The sequence below is a fragment of the Mizuhopecten yessoensis genome, unplaced genomic scaffold (genome assembly GCF_002113885.1).
Source record: "Mizuhopecten yessoensis strain PY_sf001 unplaced genomic scaffold, ASM211388v2 scaffold11139, whole genome shotgun sequence".
NCBI classification, from domain to species: domain Eukaryota; kingdom Metazoa; phylum Mollusca; class Bivalvia; order Pectinida; family Pectinidae; genus Mizuhopecten; species Mizuhopecten yessoensis.
The window spans coordinates 675,898-697,551 of NW_018408899.1; the positions used below are offsets into that span (position 1 = coordinate 675,898).

General features: G+C 38.7%; 1 protein-coding gene across 1 annotated transcript in view; it reads right to left on the minus strand.

Moving 5' to 3' along the window:
- Positions 1-489: 489 nt before the first annotated feature.
- The window catches only part of LOC110466584 (rho GTPase-activating protein syd-1-like), a 90,069-nt gene continuing 68,904 nt past the window's right edge, over positions 490-21,654 (minus strand). Inside the window, exons 3-6 of the mRNA XM_021523171.1 lie at positions 12,906-14,036; positions 3,937-4,097; positions 2,659-2,860; positions 490-2,084 (exon numbers count right to left, since the gene is read on the minus strand). Coding sequence (XP_021378846.1) covers positions 1,984-2,084; positions 2,659-2,860; positions 3,937-4,097; positions 12,906-14,036 — 1,595 coding nt within the window. The 3' untranslated portion in view covers positions 490-1,983. The remainder of the gene's footprint in view (positions 2,085-2,658; positions 2,861-3,936; positions 4,098-12,905; positions 14,037-21,654) is intronic.

Sequence of the window (21,654 nt, forward strand, 5' to 3'; positions counted from 1 at the left end):
TTTAGTGTTTTTCTTCAATATTTTTTAAATGGTTTTTACTATCCATTCAGTAAATTTAATATCTATATCAGGGAAATAAAGTGGTAACTGCAAAGAGGAAATATTGTGTTGGTTATGTTTTCCATAGGTCACAAAATTAATTAACGAGGTTTTAATTAAATCACAGAGAAATGTCAAAAATATACACACAATTAGAATAGCCAGTCACTTTTACCTTTAACATATTAAGATATTGAAACAGTGCAAATATATTGCCATGGCAAATCTTTTCAATAGTACACGCTTAACAAGTTTTTAATATCTTATTACAACAACTTGTTATCAAAATTGAAAATAAACCCATTTTGAAATTAATTTAGTTAGGCAGATCAAATATTGATATTATATATAATTTTAAAAAACCAATAATAATATAGAATATTTTGTTAAATAATTATTAAAAATCAAAAGAAAACACATAATAAGGCAACATCTAAACGAACCAGACTTTTCAGAACTAAACCAAGATTTGCATTGGTAATATTTGATTGAGGACGGAAAAGCCACGCCAACATTTCCCGCCAAAAACAAGAGTGGGAATAGACAACAGGCTATATATAGCAACGCAAATCTATAGACACGATTTTAAATGTATATAAATAGGATGAAATTGATTTCCGAAGCAGACACAACCATGTTCTTAGTATTCATCAGAGACCGATATATCACACACTCCAGAGAGCGTCACTAACAGGGAATTATAAAATCAACTAATCGATACCGAAAATCAATTAAATCTCGCGAATTCTTATATTCGCCGTACTATTCAGTAAATATTACTGGGGAGGGTTTTAATTCGGAATGCTTAATGAGCCTCTCGTCAATCATAAGTGAATCACATTCACACGATAAATAATGTGGGTTAAAATTCGTGGAAATGAATACCCCGCAAAAACCAAGTAATGTACAGTAAATAGTAGGTCCTTAGATATAAAAACGTAACCGCTCTCAACCATGTACTGTATATATAGCAGGGAGTCTGTAATATATTGTACAATGGATCTCTTTGGTAAAAATATTGCTAATTTATGTACAGGTGTGATTTGTTTTAAAAAGACATAAAACGGATTTAATATTTTTGTTTACACGAACAGTTAAACAACACGCATTCAACTCTCCCTCATCCCAAAATCCTCTTTCACATAAATCTCAATCTCTTTAGTGATTGGGTTGGCAAGATGGCCAGTAAATACTTTAAAGTCTCGCTACCCGCGAGATTTTGGAAACCGGATTTGACGTTCTGATGCGCGTGCGCTGTTTAAAGACGAGATCGTCTCTGAAGACACAAGAAGCGTCCATCTTTATGGCTAGCTATACAATATTATGATTTGATGACATCTCTGCACTAGTAAGGTACATGTATACGTAGCTAGTTAAAACGTCCTTTGGACACAGGAACACACAAGGGAAATTGGTTGGTCATCGACGTAGACATCTGGTTGTCTGGACGTTGATTGGAAAAATCTGGACATTGAAGTCACACGCTTTCGACTCTCGGAAATACTTCTGGGACATTCATCTCACTCTACTCCAAATTAGTGTTTGACGGGTATTGTCTGTATCTGTAAACTTTAACCTTTTAGTTACACGTGGCTTGTAGAGTTGACTGTTGTGAGAAGTAACCATATCACATCAGATTTCAGACAGACAAGATTGATTTACCCTTTTTTACCTCTATTGAACGATTGCTTAAATGATTGCTGACTTTTCAAAAACCGATGATATTGACCAATCCAGCTATTGCTCAACTTTGTGTGTAATCGTATAATTAAAATTTCGGTCCAATTATGAAAGTTGTCGTATATTGGACCTTCCCTAGATTGCTGATTAAGTTTGGACTGATCAATGCAATACCGGATTGTTGCGTTGTCCTTGAACTATTGACCTTTGACCTATGCTAATCTTGCGTTCATTAGTTGGTGATTGCTTCACCTATGACCTTTCTTAGGCCGGACCGGATTTTTCTGACTGAGGTTTTGATTCTGCTTTCGGTTCTTCCGGTGTGGGTGTTTGGTTGTCAGCACCGTTTTCCAGCTTGACCATCTCTGTTGAAAAGATAGACAACGCCCAGTATTAGAAGTGTGCGACGCTTGTCATTAAGTGTAAAAAGAAAACGACATCTTTTCTCTCATTAAAATACAATTGGTAATTCTTTTTTAAATATAGCCTTGTATAAGATCATGGTGAACATGTTCTAATATACTTCAATAGTACACCATGAAGCAAAGAACAGATGAAGATATGTAACAACATCAGTGATTGATTAAATACATACCCAATCTAGTTAACGACATACCAGTCGATTGCATTTAAAACTATCCGGAGAAGTATAGCCATGATGCCTTCTTCAAACTACATCCAATGCTGACTGTTAGAGGCGACTTTTACTTTTAAATTTTCTTACCTTTTTTGTGATTCCTATTTTCATCGTTTTATTAAAATTTTATGTCACTTTTGATTATTTTTCAATGGATTGGTCCAGTGTGTCATTTTATATTGATGGACCTTCTCAATAACAACCAATCAATAATTCTATCATAGTTTACTTTATATTTATTTTTCGACATATCAACAGCAGGTTGACTTACAGCAAGTCAGAACGACTCGTTTACGACTTACCGTAATTCTCGGGCCATATATCGAGGAGGTACCTCAGAACCTCTATGTGTTTTTTGAAGTCCAGAGTTTCCGCGGAGGACGCTGGGGATGGGCAGAGAAGGACTGGGCCAAAACAATTCGCCAAGCTCTCTAACGCCATCTTGTTCTTTTCCGACTTTGATGCAACCTTTTTCAGATGGTTTAGCACAGCAGCCATGGTTTCCTGTGGAAATAAGGGGATATTATTTCTGATTACTTTGTTGTCATGAGGTAAAATAGAAGTTATACGTCAACAAAGTACGCATCTACAGATAAAGTAATAGAAAGTTTATAACATATGTAGTCTTGCCACTTTGTTGCTTTGCTTTAACGATGCATGTACCCCTGCCACAAATTAATTGAAAACATATTTAATGACAACAACAACTGCAAAAAAAACCTCGTATAATCTCCTTGCGGAACTTAAATGAATAAATATAAACACAAAAATAAACAAACAAAAAACAACGAAAAACACTGTTCTGAGATTAAAAATTACAACATAAAGAGACTGTAATGAGAATCAGTGACTTCAACAAATGGTAGTCTCTTGGTTGATTCTTGCTACAGTTATAGCCAAAAGGTCAGTCGAGGTCATTGTAAGTATGAAAACCTACAGTGGAGTTCAGTAGATAGTGTGTCTGCTATGGGACAGGGACCCTATACAATTCCTGTATTACACGTCATATGTCCGTTCTTGAAATGTAAATGAGTTAGTAATGCGTTGACCTGATACATAATGCTCATTTAACAAATAATTCCGATATAATCTCGGAACAAAATATTTTAGTGTAGTCGTAGACTAATGGTATGACGTCGATAACGGTGTAATTCTTCTACACATTTCTATTCATATAATTACAGTTATCTCCCTTTATCATCCACCATATTTAAAATCAAAGCAACCTCTCACGGCTTTAACGTGACATTCAAAGTGACAAATGCCTATAAATTAACAACATATGATTACTTTATATGAATTGAACGCCTTCACAACAAATATTAAATTAATGTCATCGGACGATATTTATAAGAATTCTGGTGAGACTTAAAGCCGAATGCAGTTTTACAATGTGTAGGCTGGATTTTTTTACCGTGTCATGATTTAAGCAAGTTCTATGAAAGTTGGTACAAATACAAAATACATACTTAAGCATTAGAACGGGTTCATGAATACGGGGCCTGCTTGTCACCCCAACGGGGAGATAACCTCGTGCAGAACAGCGCAGGGAGTGCGTAATGATTTAACATTACATATACCTGATTGGCTTTTGGAAGGCACTCCAGTATACTAAGCATGAGTTTGGCGCTTCCATCCGGGTCGCTAGGCAACCGTACACTCAGGGCGTCGAGCAACATTTGGTACAGCGCATTGGTGAAGAGAGGTTCCGGAAGTTCTCGCAGGTAGTCCTTCATCACACCTACAGCAGAAAGAAATCATCCATTACACCTATAACAAAACGCAGTCATCAATCACACCATCCGGATCCTTAACTCTGGACCTGTTATTCCGGATCAATTAATCTGGACTTCTAAATGCCTCTATATTGATGTTATACAGATGGTATTGCATAGATCTTCATGCTCCTTTTTCTTCTAATTTATTTCGGAAAGGAAGCTGAAATGGGATTCCAAACAAATATAGATATATTTTAGTGTGTACCCTACGGATCGTAATTTAGCGGTACCCGTCATACCGGATATCCGATGGTTCTCTGGAATATAGAATCTAGGTACAACTGAGTTGTATACAGACATCAACCAAGAAAGCCAGACCGTAAATATCAAAGAAAGTCACTGCGACAGTATTGTAATGAAAATTACATGTACTTTTACAGTTGTAAGACGGGAATGTCTGTGACAGTGATCAGAAGAATGTTACTGCGACAGCGATAAAAGCAAAGTTTCCGTGACAATGAAAGGAAAAACGTTACCGTGACAATAAAAGGAAAAAAGTTACCGCGATAGAAGTCAGAGCAAAAATACCCGTGACGAGAGAGCTTATCGCGACAGAAGTATGAGGAAAATTACCACGAAAATAGAACAAGGAAAGTTTATTTGGCAAAAGTTAAAGCAAAAGAATCGAAACAATCTAATAAGAGCAAACTTAGAGAGACAACAGGAAAAGAAGGTTGCCACGACAAAAAAAAATGAGCAGAGTTACCAAGAAAGCGGTAAAATTAGAGTTTCCATGACAATTTATAAAGAGCAAAGTTTCACAATGATAGCATGAGCAACGTTACCACGACAACAGAAAAGGAAAAGTTACCACGACAACAGAAAAGGAAAAGTTACCACTGACGAGAAAAGATACCACAAAGCAACTAAAGATAAGTTACCAAAACAATTTCTTTGAAGCAAAGGTATCATGAAAATAGAAAGAGCAAAGCTACCACCGAAGAGAAAAGTTACCACAAAGCAGTAAAACGAAAGTAAGTTACCACAAAACAAAAATGGAAAGAGCGAAGTTGCCACCGCAAGGCAAAGTTACTACGACAGCAGTAAAAGAAAAGTTACCATAACAGTAATGAGAGCAAAACAACCGCGACAACAGTTAGAGAAAAGTTACTACGGCGATTGTAAGAGTAAGGAGCCTCGCGTGACTTGTGGAAATATACCGGGAACTGCCTCCTCGGTATGGACCAGGGAGGAAAATCGTCCCACAAGTCTAGTCAAATATACATTACTTCCAAGCCAGTCAACGATGTCATGATTTAATGATCCTCAAAACTATCGGCAAAGATTCCATTTATATTTGTTCTAGTACTTAGAACGGCGATAGTGTTTACCAAAATACCGACCGGCACTATATACATAAAAGCATATTTAGCTTGATCACAATGTAAAAAGCATTCCTATTGCAATTTTCTTACAGGAAATATGCCCAAAGTGATGCATGTGCTTGTATACTTTTAGCGTGAACAAATAAAACGAGGAATATACTGTAATCGGATGTATCAGACTACGTGAAGGTATTATGTTATGTTTACGATATCCACCGGTATAATGACTAATGGTTGGATGCCCATCAGAAAAGCCAATACTCCGCAACCTTCAAATCGTGTTCATTTCTAAACCCTGCAAGCTCAGCAGTTTTATCGAACGAAGGCATGTGCCAGTACAATTGTTCCCTCGGGGGAAACACAACTTTTAAATATTGTCGATTATATTCCGTGTGTTATATCAATGTATCACAGATTAAAACGCAGTTTCCCGTAAAATTATTTTATTTTTCAGTAGTTACAATTGAGGACTTGAAAGTAAGCTGGTTTTGATCAGGGTCATAATAATAGTGGTCCATGGTGGCAACGTACGCATGCACTACATTTTTAATAGCATTAGCAACGCACGCGTGTTAAACCATCTCAGTCTTGACCGCTGCAGCGATGTTTATGAAAAACATGAATGAGAATGAATTATTAAACTTGTTTTTTTTTAATTTTGGGTTTAGAAAGTCTTTTCCCACACTATTACCTTTGTATAAGTGATGTTGTATATGTGTGAAAGTGTGTGCGTGAGTGTGTGTGTTACATATGTGGATGTGTACGCGTGCGCACATAATCAAATGTTAATGACAAGTGCATGTTGGCACCTCCGGACTATTTTGCACGAAGCCTTTGTATTGTATTGATTGTGCCAACCCTTTCGTTTTATCACAAAGTCTGGCAGTAATACTGGCTAAGGTAACCAACTCAGTACTGGCTTCACAATGTACAGTAATAAATATCTCCATATCATATTATATCCATTCCCCCTACGAAAAGACATTAGAGATATCATTAAATATATTTATTTTTCTATAAAATTGATTGATTCAAAACCGCGAATGCAGGTTGATTTTTCAAACAAATTCTGGATGGAAAAGAAAGCACTGCAGGTAATAAATTTTAGTTAACTTGGTGTTAAGCTCGCTAGCCCTAACCAGACCTGCTCTGCCACCAGCGCCGGGGCCTCGGCGTGCTAGTGCCGTGTATCTCCCATCGCTCCGGAGCCGTGTTATGCAACAACTGGAGCTGGCGATGACTCATTGTCATCGACGTCTGGAGCTCGGCCGACAGTCACCTGTCCCGGGTATTGTCTGTCACCAGTATCTGATATTGTTTCTGATCAGCACGTAATATTGCAAATGGTTGTCCTTAGTTTGGTCTACCCAAGTCCGTGGTATTGTCTATCAAAGTCTCTAGTATTGTCAGACACAGTACCTGCTATTTTCTGTCAGTCTCTAGTATTATCTACCACAGTACCTGGTATTTCTGCGCATCGAATTCGCGCCGGGTAACAGTTCGCTCTGACCGGGAAAACAGTTTTGACTGTTTCACCCCTACAGCCGAAATTGGACAAAAGGCCAGAAACAGTCAAAAATGACTAATTATAATTTATATAGACTATTGGGTAATAATACCTGGTATTGTCTGTCATAGTATCTGGTATTATCTGTCACAGTACCTGGTATTGTCTGTTATAGTATCTGGTATTGTCTGTCACAATTTATGGTATTGTCTGTCACAGTCTCTGGTGTTGTGTATCACAGTCCCTAGTATTGTCTGTCACAGTCCCTGATATTGTGTATCACAGTCTCTGGTATTCTCTGTCACAGCCTCTGGTATTGTCCGTCACAGTCTCTGGTACTGTCTTTCACAGTATCTGGTATTGTCTGTCACAGCCTCTGGTATTGTGTATCACAGTCCCTGGTTTTGTCTGTCACAGTCTCTGGTATTGTCTGTCACAGTCTCTGGTATTGTGTGTCACAGTCTCTGGTATTATCTGTCACAGTCTCTGGTATTATCTGTCGCAGTCTCTAGTATTATCTGTCACAGACTCTGGAATTGTCTATCACAGCCTCTAGTTTTGTCTGTCACAATTTATGGTTTTGTCTTTCACAATCTCTGGTGTTGTGTGTCACAGTCCTTAGTATTGTCTGTCACAGTCTCTGGTATTGTCTGTCACAGCCTCTGGTATTGTGTATCACAGTCCCTGGTTTTGTCTGTCACAGTCTCTGGTATTGTGTGTCACAGTCTCTGGTATTGTCTGTCACAGTCCCTGGTTTTGTCTGTCACAGTCTCTGGTATTGTGTGTCACAGTCTCTGGTATTGTCTGTCACAGTCTCTGGTATTGTGTGTCACAGTCTCTGGTATTATCTGTCACAGTCTCTGGTATTATCTGTCACAGTCTCTGGAATTGTCTGTCACAGTCTCTGTTATTGTCTGTCATAGTATCTGGTAATATCTGTCACAGTCTCTGGTATTGTCTGTCACAGCCTCTGGTATTGCGTGTCACAGTCTCTCGTACTGTGTATCTCAGTCTCTGGTTTTGTGTATCACTGTCTCTTGTATTGTGTATCACAGCCTCTGGTATTATCTGTCACAGTCTCTGGTATTGTCTGTCACAGCCTCTGTTATTGTGTATCACAGTCTCTTGTATTGTGTATCACAGCCTCTGGTATTATCTGTCACAGTCTCTGGTATTATCTGTCACAGTCTCTGGTATTGTCTGTCACAGCCTCTGGTATTGTCTGTCACAGTCTCTGGTATTGTCTGTCACAGCCTCTGTTATTGTGTATCACAGTCTCTTGTATTGTGTATCACAGCCTCTGGTATTATGTATCATAGTCTCTTGTTTTGTGTATCACAGTTACTGGTATTGTGTATCACAGTCTCTGGTATTGTGTATCACAGTGTCTGATATTGTGTATCACAGCCCCTGGTATTGTCTGTCACAGTCTATCGTATTGTCTGTCACAGTCTCTGGTGTTGTGTATCACATCTTCTGGTTTTGTCTGTCACAATTTATGGTATTGTCTGTCACAGTCTCTGGTGTTGTGTATCACAGTCCTTAGTATTGTCTGTCACAGTCTCTGGTATTGTGTATCACAGTCTCTGGTGTTGTGTGTCACAGTCCTTAGTATTGTCTGTCACAGTCTATCGTATTGTCTGTCACAGTCTCTAGTATTGTCTGTCACAGTCTCTAGTATTGTCTGTCACAGTCTCTGGTATTGTCTGTCACAGTCTCTGGTATTGTCTGTCACAGTCTCTGTTATCCTCTGTCAAAGTCTCCGGTATTGTCTTTCACAGTCTCTGGTATTGTGTATCACAGTCTCTGGTATTCTCTGTCACAGCCTCTGGTATTGTCTGTCACAGTCTCTGGTATTGTCTGTCACAGTCTCTGGTTTTTCTCTGTCAAAGTCTCTGGTATTGTCTTTCCAGTCTCTGGTATTGTGTATCACAGTCTCTGGAATTGTGTATCACAGTCTCTGGTATTGTCTATCACAGTCTCTGGTATCCTCTGTCAAAGTATCCGGTATTGTCTTTCCAGTCTCTGGTGTTGTGTGTCACAGTCCTTAGTATTGTCTGTCACAGTCTCTGGTATTGTCTGTCACAGTCTCTGGTATTCTCTGTCACAGTCTCTGGTATCCTCTGACAGTCTGTGGTATTGTGTATCACAGTCTCTGGTATTGTCTGTCACAGCCTCTGGTATTGTGTATCACAGTCTGTGGTATCCTCCGTCACAGTCTCTGGTATCCTCTGTCAGTCTCTGGTATTGTCTGTCACAGTCTCTGGTATTGTGTATCACAGTCTCTGGGATTGTCTGTCACAGCCTCTGGTATTGTGTATCACAGTCTCTGGTATTGTCTGTCACAGCCTCTGGTATTGTGTATCAAAGTCTCTGGTATTGTCTGTCTCAGCCTCTGGTATTGTCAGACACAGTACATGGTATTGTGTGTCACAGTCTCTGGTTTTGTCTGTCACAGCCTCTGGTATTGTGTATCAAAGTATCTGGTATTGTCTGTCTCAGCCTCTGGTATTGTGTATCACAGTCTCTGGTATTGTCTGTCACTCCCTCTTGTATCGTCTGTCACAGTCTCTGGTATTGTGTATCACTTCCTCTGGTATTGTGTATGACAGTCTCTGGTTTTGTGTATCACAGTCTCTGGTATTGTCTGTCACAGCCTCTGGTATTGTCTATCACAGTCTCTGGTATTGTGTTTCACAGTTTCTGGTTTTGTCTGTCAGTTGCATGAAGTTTCCTTTTTATGATATTGTCTCGGCGAGTACAAGTAACCCACATGACGTCAGTTTGTACAGAGCCGCTTTCTATACAGACAGGACATTTTACGTAAGCGATATATTCCCGCATTATCACATCAAGTGCTTACTCTAAGTTCCTCTCCGGTGTATCACCCCAAAACGCTCGTAAACAACTTTAATTTAATTGTCAGTGGACTTTCCTTACAGTTGTCCATTTTTAGGCTGAGAACGCAGATTGGTGTTTCGAATTGTGTTACGTAAGCTACAAAACAAACAGTTAATATCCCCTTATATGCAAACGCTCGTTCCGTACAACTAATAACATGAATTCCTTATTGACTTGTACCGTTAGAATGGCATAAACACACACAAGTGTTCTCGAAACCCAGATATATCAATATCTCCAAAGTTCTTGTAGTACAATTAAAACAATAATGACGTTATTTGTATACGCGTTTCAGGCTGGAAACTGTGGTTTTACATGACGAAAGAGTATATTGAAGTACAGGTCGCATGCGCTCATAAATACTCCAGACAAAAAACACTCGTCCTTTCTCATTAATTTCCGTTTTGCAGCATGAGCAAGAAATTTGAAATCGTTAAATATCTCAATCGTTAAAGACCAAAAAAGTCTAAAGCAACGAGATATTTAACAGTTCAAGTGTTGTTTTTGTTTTTATTACATCATATGAACTGCGCATAGGTAAAGGAACATTTTCCACTGACGAAATATAGAATTTTTTGCAATGTTTAATGTAATCTTTATAACCAGCCAGACCTCAAAATGTCAGTGACTTCTGCTGAATGAGATCAGATATCTGTACACAAGTTAACCAAGTGGGGAGGATTTACACATAATCGTTATCAGTCTTAGCGTTTATGGTATCAAGGAGACATTAGACCGCCATCCAACCACGTGGGAACAATTCGTCTTCAATTACACGCTTTTATTCTCCGCTGGATATCCAGAGCCAATCGAACACTTGGGTAACATTAAATCAATTTCCATCAGGCGCTCTGAAGATTTCAATGTAAATTGACTGGTCAGCAAAAATTTAAAAGATGCAAATTTTTCGACGGGCAAGAGAGAACATACTATTGATTTGTAAATAGAAAAAAATCCAAACAAAAGTCTGTCTAACCTCAAAGTAGAAACAAACGCACTCTAAGATCGACTTGATAACCCCAAATCTTGAGGCTTGCAACAAAGAAAGCTACTTTATTTTTATGTCTAGGTATTGATGAAGCTACCACGGTCAGGTAAGGGAGATAACTCCATGTAAATCGGGTCAGGGTGCCAATCAGTGTTCCGTTCCAGGTAATCGATCGGTAATAACGATCAACTCAAAATTGTATAGTGATTGTATCGCGCATGGCTGTCAATGTTGGGGAAACTTTTCTTTTGAAAAGAACCGCGTTATCACACTAGATCTCATCACAACTCTCGTCGGTAAAGTAACGTCATGCACGTTTTAGTCACGCGTTGTCACGCAATTACTGAAGTTGCAAACTTTGTTAAGTCACAGTTAAAAAACATGATTTATGTTTGTGAAAAAAAGCATTTAATGACAAATCAAGATATATAGTGGTTTATTTTGAAATGTAAAGATTAGATCCATCTATCATATTGGCATTGTTCTATTTTAAAACACTGTTTTACATGGCGTATATATTTATTTTTAACTCAATTAAATTACCAAATGTTGCGTGTTATATTTGTCAATGAAATTCAAAAGGTTTAAGTTGTCAGTGCGTATGGAATTTTGCCTGATTTCACATCGTCTAGCCAGCATTCATCAGTACGCAACAGCAGAAAGTCGTTTATATATATACCGAAATAATTAGATATTTAAAAATGCTGTATTCAGATAATTTATTTCCTAAGGACTATATTTTTTCATTACTTTCTTTAAAGGGTCTGGTCGGGGGGGAAATACAAAATATATGGGTCTAAATGCGTTCTCTGGCCTTCCAAAAGTTATACCACGGCAATATGATGGTCGAGTTCTGCTTGCAATGTCCGGTTTTGACCACTGAAATCTCGGGGAAGCCCCGCGTAAATTAAGCGCATATCTTTTTATATATGTCACGTGGTTGTTTCGAAAGTGAGACAGTGAAGATAACAACAATAGCGCGCCGTCATGTGCCATGTCGGACTCAACTAGCGGACAAGACAGTAATACTATACGTAAATAATTGTTTTAAAAGGTCATGTATGATGCAAGTGTAGTATTCCTACCTATGTGTTTTTGTTATATATAACGGTATTGATACCTCGTGCCTGTCATGACTTTTGCATGCATCTTTTTCTTTCGCCGCGATGTTTACATTTGGCCTTGTTGATGATGCGCGTTCGGTAAAATTACATCACTGATCTGGGTCAATTGAGAGTTTGAGACTGTCAGGTGACGATTTAGGATTTCTTTAATATTATTAAATTTTTTACTCTTATGGAGTGAATTTCAGCAAAATTTGAATCGGTGTATTTCATAAGAAGTTATTTTAAACATGTGTATGCCGTTTTAGCAAATATGACATGTTTTCCCCGACCAGCTCCTTTAAGTAGGCAGGTAGTTTAGACTTACACAAGCCCCTTGTACATGTATTAATAAAACTTGTTAATTGAAATACAAGCATCTGGAATTGGTCTGGTCGATTTCATGGGGCGTTTCCCAATTAATTAAGTTTGTCTCAAGATAAACAAAATGTATCACCCCATGAGTTCGACAAAAAAAGTATTCATTTCTGGAGTAAAAAAAAAAAAAAATCAGTTCAATTAGAATGATAAAAATGGCAGTATGCAAAAATCACGAAACGTTATCAGTACTGGATGTACAGCTATCATTTAAATGCATGTGTATGCTTTTAGCCTTAAGTATGATTTCTTATGGTGCGTACAAAAGTCCTTTCTTCAAATTCCACAGTTGCTTTCGAAATTTTGCTAATCCTTGTCTCATTAATATCTCCCTCTTAATACATGTATTCCACGTGTGACATATCTGTCATATTGCTACATTGTCTCTGTCATTCGTATCGTCACTATTGTCACTGTACTTCATTTGTACAGGTCAATGTTGAGAAACGATTAAGATATTCTGGCCGATAATTCTAAAGGGTGCATTCACCATTTTTTCTTGCATTTTTTCCGGAGTTTCTTGTAAAATAACAAAATTAAAAGTGAATAAAAGCGTTGATTAAGCTTACCTGTAATGACGTGGACATCTGACACGTTTTCTGGGGATAGACTGACCGCCATGACGTTCATTTCGAAGGCTTCCCTAAGCTGAGCCTTGCGCCGGGCTGATCCGCACAGTCGGTGTATGCCTACCACTTCCAGGCCACGCCGTTCGATCTCGTCCACACATTTCTGTATCAGAATCGGAACATTCCTCAACGCGATTTCCCGTTTAATTACTGTTTCCAGGTCAATACCGAACACACCATTTTTCCGGGGAGAAGTAAGTCTTTGAAAGCACACAGCTGGATCACGGTATAGAAAAGTGACATATAAAAGACCTTTGGGTTCCATTTTCAACGCGACGCTTTTTTTCCCACTTCCGGTAATGTAACTAGGGAGCATCACGGTACCATGGAAACAGAGCCGATGTTTATAATTTGGATCCCAATTGTATATAAGAAATGACACATCTTTAGCGTCCTCGAGTTCAATATCAAATGCTTCGTCCCAATCAAAATTTACAGCACCTGTTCTTATCATGGTTCTGGCCTTGTTCATGGAGTCCACGGAGACAACACAGTAGAGATCTCTAAGGGACATCTTAGAAGATTTTAGACCTTGTCCCGATAAAACGTGAATTCCAAGAATCCCATTTAGACCGGAAGTTCGAGATAACTCTATCCGTCTTCGCATATCTGCCCTGTAGAATTCGAATTCACTATATGCTATTTGTAGAGGTTTTTTTACCAATTGTAAATCTTTAAACCTAGAGGAGGGCCGAGATATAGTCTTGCCATCTCTGTCTATCGTTTTGGCTCTACTTTCAACCGCGCTTGAGGTAGATAAAGAAGCAGGTATTCCACCCCGAGATACCGGATGGTAACCGGGCATTAGTCTTTGGTCATGCGCATGGGAGGTCTCTGTTGTCTCAGCCTCGCTTTGATATGTCCTATACTGATGGAGTGCGTCTGCGCTATGTTTGCGCACAAGTTTTGTATGAGCAGGAGTCTGCGTAGATGCTGCCTTACGAGCGAGAGTAGGAGATATTGTTTTTGGTCCCTGGGGTACTGGCGGTTGACGAGGAGTACATACATAACTATAGTCATCAGAATCACTCGTTGGTACTTTTGGGACTGCTATCTTCGGCGTTTGTACACCTGAAATGAAATAATATATCATTAACATATATGCGTTTAGTTTGCTAAGTATTTTAGCGTCTTCGCAACATGTGAAGGCGGCAGACACTGTTAGTGAAACCAAACAGTAAAACATCGATATAATATCCCTTGTTTCAATTGCCACCTCGTTTGCCACCAACTATTTCGATGTCCCTTATTCTTTCATACAGTTCCTTAAATTCATCACCAAATCCTCTTATACTGACAAAGGTTTCTGGACAAATAGTAGCAATATTCACCGGTAGTAGGACCAACGCATGACGTCATGTGACGGGAGTCAACTGATAGCGGACCTGACATCTGACGCCATATCACGACGTTGCACACTACTTGTAAAGCCAAGTATAAAGTGCTCTCTTACTGAAATGTGAAGTCTCTGGATTTTGGTTTTTGCTAATGATGTCAGACCGACCTATCCACTATCATGTTCATTGAGGTGCCCACGAATATCGCTCCTATACAGAGTATAAAACAGTTTCGAGGATTACAATATATTATACATATCTGTGTTAATATCAAGGTTAAAACAAATTACGAAACATATGGTGATGAAGCGCCACGGACGATATGAACAAAATTAATATTCCACTAACTGTACCCATTAGACAGACCAGGTGTCATATTCAGCATCTTCCCTAGTCGCAACTTAAACTCTTTAAATCCATTTCTAATTATGATCTTACTATATACCGAAGCTGTGTTTTTTTCTGACGGAGTTTAACGACAGCGTTAAACATCATAAGTTCGTTTTTATTTTTTATGTTTTTTATTTCGCCAGACAAATCCCAAAAAATGCTAATGTAACAAAAACTTATATTAAGCTAAACATGCTTTGAAGATTTCACAAAGCTATGTAAGATTCACGGAAGCATGATATAGGTTTATGAAACAGGAAAGCAAGCTTCGGAATGGCACCCAAGAGACTAGACACTGTCCTCGTTGTCAATCAAGCATTCCGTAAACGAACGGTTCGAAGGACGACCCCCCAGCGGGATGCGCGGGAACAGTTTAATGTAAGTGTAGCAGACGATGAAAACACTCGTGATTGCCCTAAGAGATAAGGAATGAAACTCTAATCCTAGCTTTTTCCCATCTAAGTGATCTGATAAAGGGGGGTGTATTCGTCACCTGAACATGTAGTGGGTGCTAGAAACGAGTAAAGACGAGAATAAACGATGATTATAATTGAAAAAATGTGTCAAATGCTTGGGGATCCAAACTTGAAATCATCGACGGTGGTTAACGCATAATATACGGGACTTCATTATGTGTATTTTGAGGGGGAAAAAAGATCAGACTGAATCCTCTTACTGTTCCTTTTTTTGTCAGAAATTTGAACATTGCAAGAGCGTACATGTAGTTTTAAAGTCCCAAATAATGTGCATGTATTGATGGCAGACGTATGCATTCTACCGAGTGAAATTGCAATTTTAAAACTATAATTGGTCTCAATTTTATTTGCTGAAAAAACACACTGAATCTTTTGCTCCCTTTTGGCAGGAAATTGAACAGTTAAATATGTAAATTAGGTCCCAAATAATGCGCATGTATAATTAATGGTGTATGTATGATTTCTACCGAGTGAATCAGGAAAATTCTCGGTCTATTTTACACAATCTCGTTTCAAAATTCTACATCCGGATCCGGGAAATCGGTTTCTGAACTGATGATGAGAAATAGAGTTGGTTCTCGATCTGTTAATGCCCAATGGCAAGCATAAAGCTATAGGAGAGTGAAATATGAATATGGCGCCAAGGTGGAGGGGAGACGGTGTCTGTCCAATACTCGCTGTCCTGATACTGGTATATTTCATGAGGCAAAGCGATATTTTGTAATTTCCTTACAATGTAGTTACATCATGTATTGTAACTCTACAGTAAATGGGCGAGTGCACATTATCGATGGGGACTATTTGTCTAAGGTATCTATGTCTTCAGCATACTTCCGTGTCGATTACGTTCAGACTCCATTGATCGAAACACTACAATCACTCCATCTTTGCGATAACGCATCGTCTCTGGAAATGATCGCGCTCTAACGACGTCACTTCTAAAGTCTAAAACTACCGAGCCTGTATTTATGAAACCAAGCATGGATTTGTGCTCAAGCCTAATTTCTTGTTTCGGTTAAAAATTGATGAAAAACATGATTTTGTCAATGATTCGGAAAGCATTTGAAGATTCTTTAAGCTAAATACTGTTTTCATTGTTTACCTTTGACTTTGTGATCGTTTGACATGGTTTGAGCACAGAATCCATGCTTGAGCATGAGAATAGTTTAAAAAATACGGGCCCCGATCATATATCCCGTTCTGTAACATACGTTATTCTTACAAATGTCGTCTCAGATGAAAACGGATAAATGTTCTAAATAAGACACTATTTAAATTTGGATTATAACTGTACTTTTACATTAAGCGATGGTCAACAACGTTCATAATGCAAATGATATCTGACAAATCTACGAAACAAAATTAAAGTGGGAAAAACTCTCCAAGGAGTCCAATACATGTGTCATTCGACTCAGATCTCTTACATGATTTCCCAAGGTCCGTGTCCAAAATTTAATCTCATAAACAAAATAGCTATTTTGAAGTGTTATATGTGAAACGTTTAAAACACGTGATACGAACACGTATGTGTTATCGATTGCTATGTCCCCCGGGCCCGTATAGTTCCTCCGTCGCACTGATACCCCCTACTGAATCCATGGGATACATTGTAACTGGTGTATCACCCAAATGGAGCTCCACTATACTTGATGATTGGCCAATACAGCTAAGGAGCCATTGCGCACCTGGTGTTCTGCCTAATCTCATATAGGGCTTTCGTTCCGTGTTGTGATTAATGACAAAAAAAAACTTATGGAGTTGTGCTTATCGAAGTGACAAGGGAATCTCCTTATGGAGCCTCAGTGCACGTGATGACTGATTCATCACACTATGGAGCTCCTGTATCTTGTTTTATAATCCATGATGATCGATAAACACTCCTATTGAGCCCCTGTGTTTCGTTTAACAACCCATATGGAGCCTCAGTACGTTCTCATTATATCTGACAAACACTCAAATGGAGCCCCTTGTACACGGTGATATAAAATACTGTTCTCCATGACTGATAAACACCCCTATGGAGCCTCTTGTACTCTTGACGACTGATTACCACCGTTATGGAGCCTCTTGTACTCGTGACGACTGATTACCACCGCTATGGAGCCCCTGTACTCGTGACGACTGATTACCACCGCTATGGAGCCTCTTGTACTCTTGACGACTGATTACCACCATTATGGAGCTCGAGCCTCTTGTACTCGTGACGACTGATTACCACCGTTATGGAGCCTCTTGTGCTCGTGACGACTGATTACCACCGCTATAGAGCCCCTGTACTCGTGACGACTGATTACCGCCGCTATGGAGCCCCTGTACTCGTGATGACTAATTACCGCCGCTATGGAGCCCCTGTACTCGTGACGGCTGATTACCACCGTTATGGAGGCTCTTGTACTCGTGGCGACTGATTACCGCCGCTATGGAGCCCCTGTAGTCGTGACGACTGATTACCACCGCCATGGAGCCCCTGTACTCATGACGACTGATTACCACCGCTATGGAGCCCCTGTACTCGTGACGACTGATTACAACCGCTATAGAGCCCCTGTACTCGTGACGACTGATTACCACCGTTATGGAGCCTTTTGTACTCGTGACGACTGATTACCGCCGCTATGGAGCCTCTTGTACTCGTGACGACTAATTACCGCCGCTATGGAGCCCCTGTACTCGTGACGACTAATTACCACCGCTATGGAGCCTCTTGTACTCTTGACGACTGATTACCACCGTTATGGAGCCTCTTGTACTCGTGACGACTGATAACCACCGTTATGGAGCCTCTTGTACTCGTGACGACTGATTACCGCCGCTATGGAGCCCATGTACTCGTGACGACTGATTACCGCCGCTATGGAGCCCCTGTATTCGTGTGATTACTGATGTATACCATTGCATCCGTGCATGTAGACCCATCACTCGTAATGACGGATAACCATCCCTATGGAGCCCCTTTACTCGTGATTACTAAACTGTTGATAACTGGTAACCACCATATGGAAACCCCTGTACTCGTGTTAACTGATAAATACCCCTATGGAGCCTCAGTGCTCTTGATGACTGATAAATACCCCTATTGAGCCTCAGTGCTCGTGATGACTGGTGAATCACCCGTAATCCATTACACGACATGATGAAGTGCACGTCCTGAGGTGAGAGATTATCCGCGTCACATGGATTCAGCATCAGATACAGCGGCTGTCAGCAGCTGCATCTGTGTGCTGGAATTTAAACCTTTGACTTCCAGAGCTTAAATCCCAAACCGTGGGAGTAGCTTGTAGAAATTAGAAAAGATATTTCATTGTTATTCTGTGACACTTTCTTCGTTTTAGATATTAACATGTGTGCTAAGAATTCAATCAGTAGAACACAATGTTTTAAAAAATAGCATTGCTTTAATATATGGAATTACAAAAACAAACACGTTGAAAACAATTCATTAATTAAAATGAGTGTATTTCAATAAATCATAATAAATATAAATCACTTTTCTCAGGTCTGAAAACCCGATATAGCGTGAACTCTATGTGGGAGGTACAAGAGCAGAAGTTAGTCTTGGAAATGCTTGCAAGAGCAATTCATTGATTCCGTTTTGTTGTAAATTCCGTCACTGTGAACATATAGGCCGCTACATGTACATGTCTAAGTCGTCATGTGATCTTTGAATGTGAAAGGTGAAGAATATAAAATAGCCACAAATGTATGTAGATTAATAAGCCGAAGAGGCGAGATTATACCTGCTTCACAAGCAACGTCAATAAGTCTTATTCCAAAGTGTGCGTCCACAATGCCTCGGTTTAGTGGTTTATTTATAAGGTTATATATACATATATTTATTGGTCTCCAACGCCAGATTCAAACAGATCTCAGTAGTGTCATTTCTTTATGAGCTTGTAACAAAGACAAGACACCAAATTCGTAAATAAATCAAGAAAGGTTCCGAAAAAACGCCACAAAACACTTGTCGAAATCACGAAAGAAATGCAACAAAGATATTTATGGTTTTGTTTTCTAGTTGTTTGTTTTTATGTGTTTATAATACAGTGTTAACCAGAAATGAAGCAGGGCGCCAACAAACAATAGAGAACATAGCAAGAAAAAATATTTCTCAATAATTGCAATGGGAACATCAAATCTGCTGTGATCTCTTCACTGTCCCGAAGTAGAGGGAATAAAACAACGCCCCCTTTCTGCTTAAGGTAGCAAACAAGGTGCTTCGTATCAACATATTGGTATGTGTGCCAATTCTATTTTCCAATCAGAAAGCGTACGGAAAAAGAAAAAAAGAAAGCAATATATCAGCAATATAACAACTTCCGGTTACATAACAAGTCCAAATTTCCCGACTGTAATGCAGACTTTTAATGAAGTGTACATGTGATCTGTCATTTCCCCTGATATATGATCAGTAATCTATCTTTTTATTGATTACATATGACACATTTTCTTTTATAAAATTTTAAAACCAATTAAAACTTTGAACATGAAGTATGACTTGTCACAGAATTGATTTAATCAATTGGTGTTTTTTTCTATTTTTTATTTAAATTCTTTATTTTATCTTATTTTTATTTATTTATTAGTATTATTTTAGCTGAATTATTCGGCCAATATCAATCAGGTGTCGACAAGTACACGTGTCTTATTAACTCGACGCAACCCTGTCAATAGCAAAAAAACACAATATAGTTGCCAGCTTTCTCATTCCTTTACGACAGATGAAAACCGAGTTACTTCCAAGCTTTCCTAATCCCTTAAAATATATTCCCCATGTACAAACCATACGCTGACGGGAAACAACAATGATGGTTTTCAGAAGCAGCATGAACGATTAACACCCTGCACGTCAGCTACAGTTAGTTGGTGACGTCATTTTTCCGACTCGTGCCTCTCAAAAACAAGTGAATGCAGTGTCGTGTGCAAACAAAAACGACACCGGAAGTGGTTTAATTGCGTTGAAAGATTTGAAGCTCTCGATGAAACCTCGGAGGATTAATTTAATGTTTTTATAGTAAAAGTCTGTGGGCTATTGCTTTTTTGAGATTTTGATTACAGACCGTTTCATCTTGCAGTTAAATTTGAATGCTGGTTATTGAAGTCGTTTACAAGCAATACACGTCTTTAGCTGTTAGTATGACCGCAGCCTCGCCTTCTATATCATAATATTTACAATTGCCACTGTTTCTGAATCGATAACGTAAGTGAAGGCAAATCTGTTTATTTCTATATAACTTGAGTGTAGAACGTGATCCAGTTCACCGCGTATGAATATATGTAAATATGGGTAAACTTCTTTCCGCAAACCATGTTCATGACCGGTCAGAAAAATGAAGCTAGTGTCAGAAGCTACAGTCGCGATTGTTCGTCGATTTAGTGTCGGCACAGAAACGATGGCGATCGTTCCTAGAAATGTAGGTCAATTTTCTCGTCTCCCAAATGTTACATCAACAGTCACTCGGTCGACAAACGATTTATACACATCATACAGTGTACATGGCATCTGAACAAACCTCTGGTTTGCTTACATTCAACTTCCACCAGGCCTAGGCTAGTCACTATCTCTCGACGACATGGTAGCACTCTCTATTTCCCGCCTTTGGGCGCATCACTTTTAAAAAGTTGACGTCCGCGGTCATTAGTATTTTCTACTGAGTATTTTGCCCCAGTACCTTAATTTCATTCAAATATAATATTATATATTCCATTACCTACTAATACAATTATGAAGATATTGTATGAAGTTAAATATGAATATTTTATGTGAATAAAAATATTGAAATAGAGGAACTTTTTTCATTTGTTGTCACGGATAAAGTGGGCGGGGTTTAGCTGTCTGTCAACGGCTTTAACATGACGTCAAAATAATTTTGAACGCAGATTACAAAAGGTAAATGCTTGTATCCGCCTCTTTTAATGGTGTTATTGTTAAAAGAAACTATTGTAAATATAAAGATAAACCTTTTATTTTGTTTAGTTTATGAGATCATAAATCCAATGGAGCAGTCGGTAACTTGTTTGTAAACGCTTCCGTTTACGCAATTTACCTCGTGCTCCATTGGATTTATAATCTCATAAACAAAAACAAAACAAAAAGGTTAATCCTTTAATGGCGTACATTTAAGGGATCTGTCATCTTTCTCAAATATGGAATTAAACGCACGCTGACATAAATAACACACGGAGTTTGGCATCCGTTAGACGAAAAAAATATAGGATATATTGTATGAAATATTTCCCGAAGTTTTCGCTCTAATTCCTATCAAGCAAAAACAATAACACTATATAAGCGTACCGTAATGTAAGTTGATTACCACTTGTTTTATATTTTTTGTATATAAATAAAGTTATATTTTTCATATGACCCTGGCTTTTGCGAGGACGTGAATCTTCGATCAATAAAAAATACAATTTGCGTTAAACAACTGTATCGATAAGGATACACACCATAAAAACAAACGAACACACTTCTGTAAATACGTCTGTCAC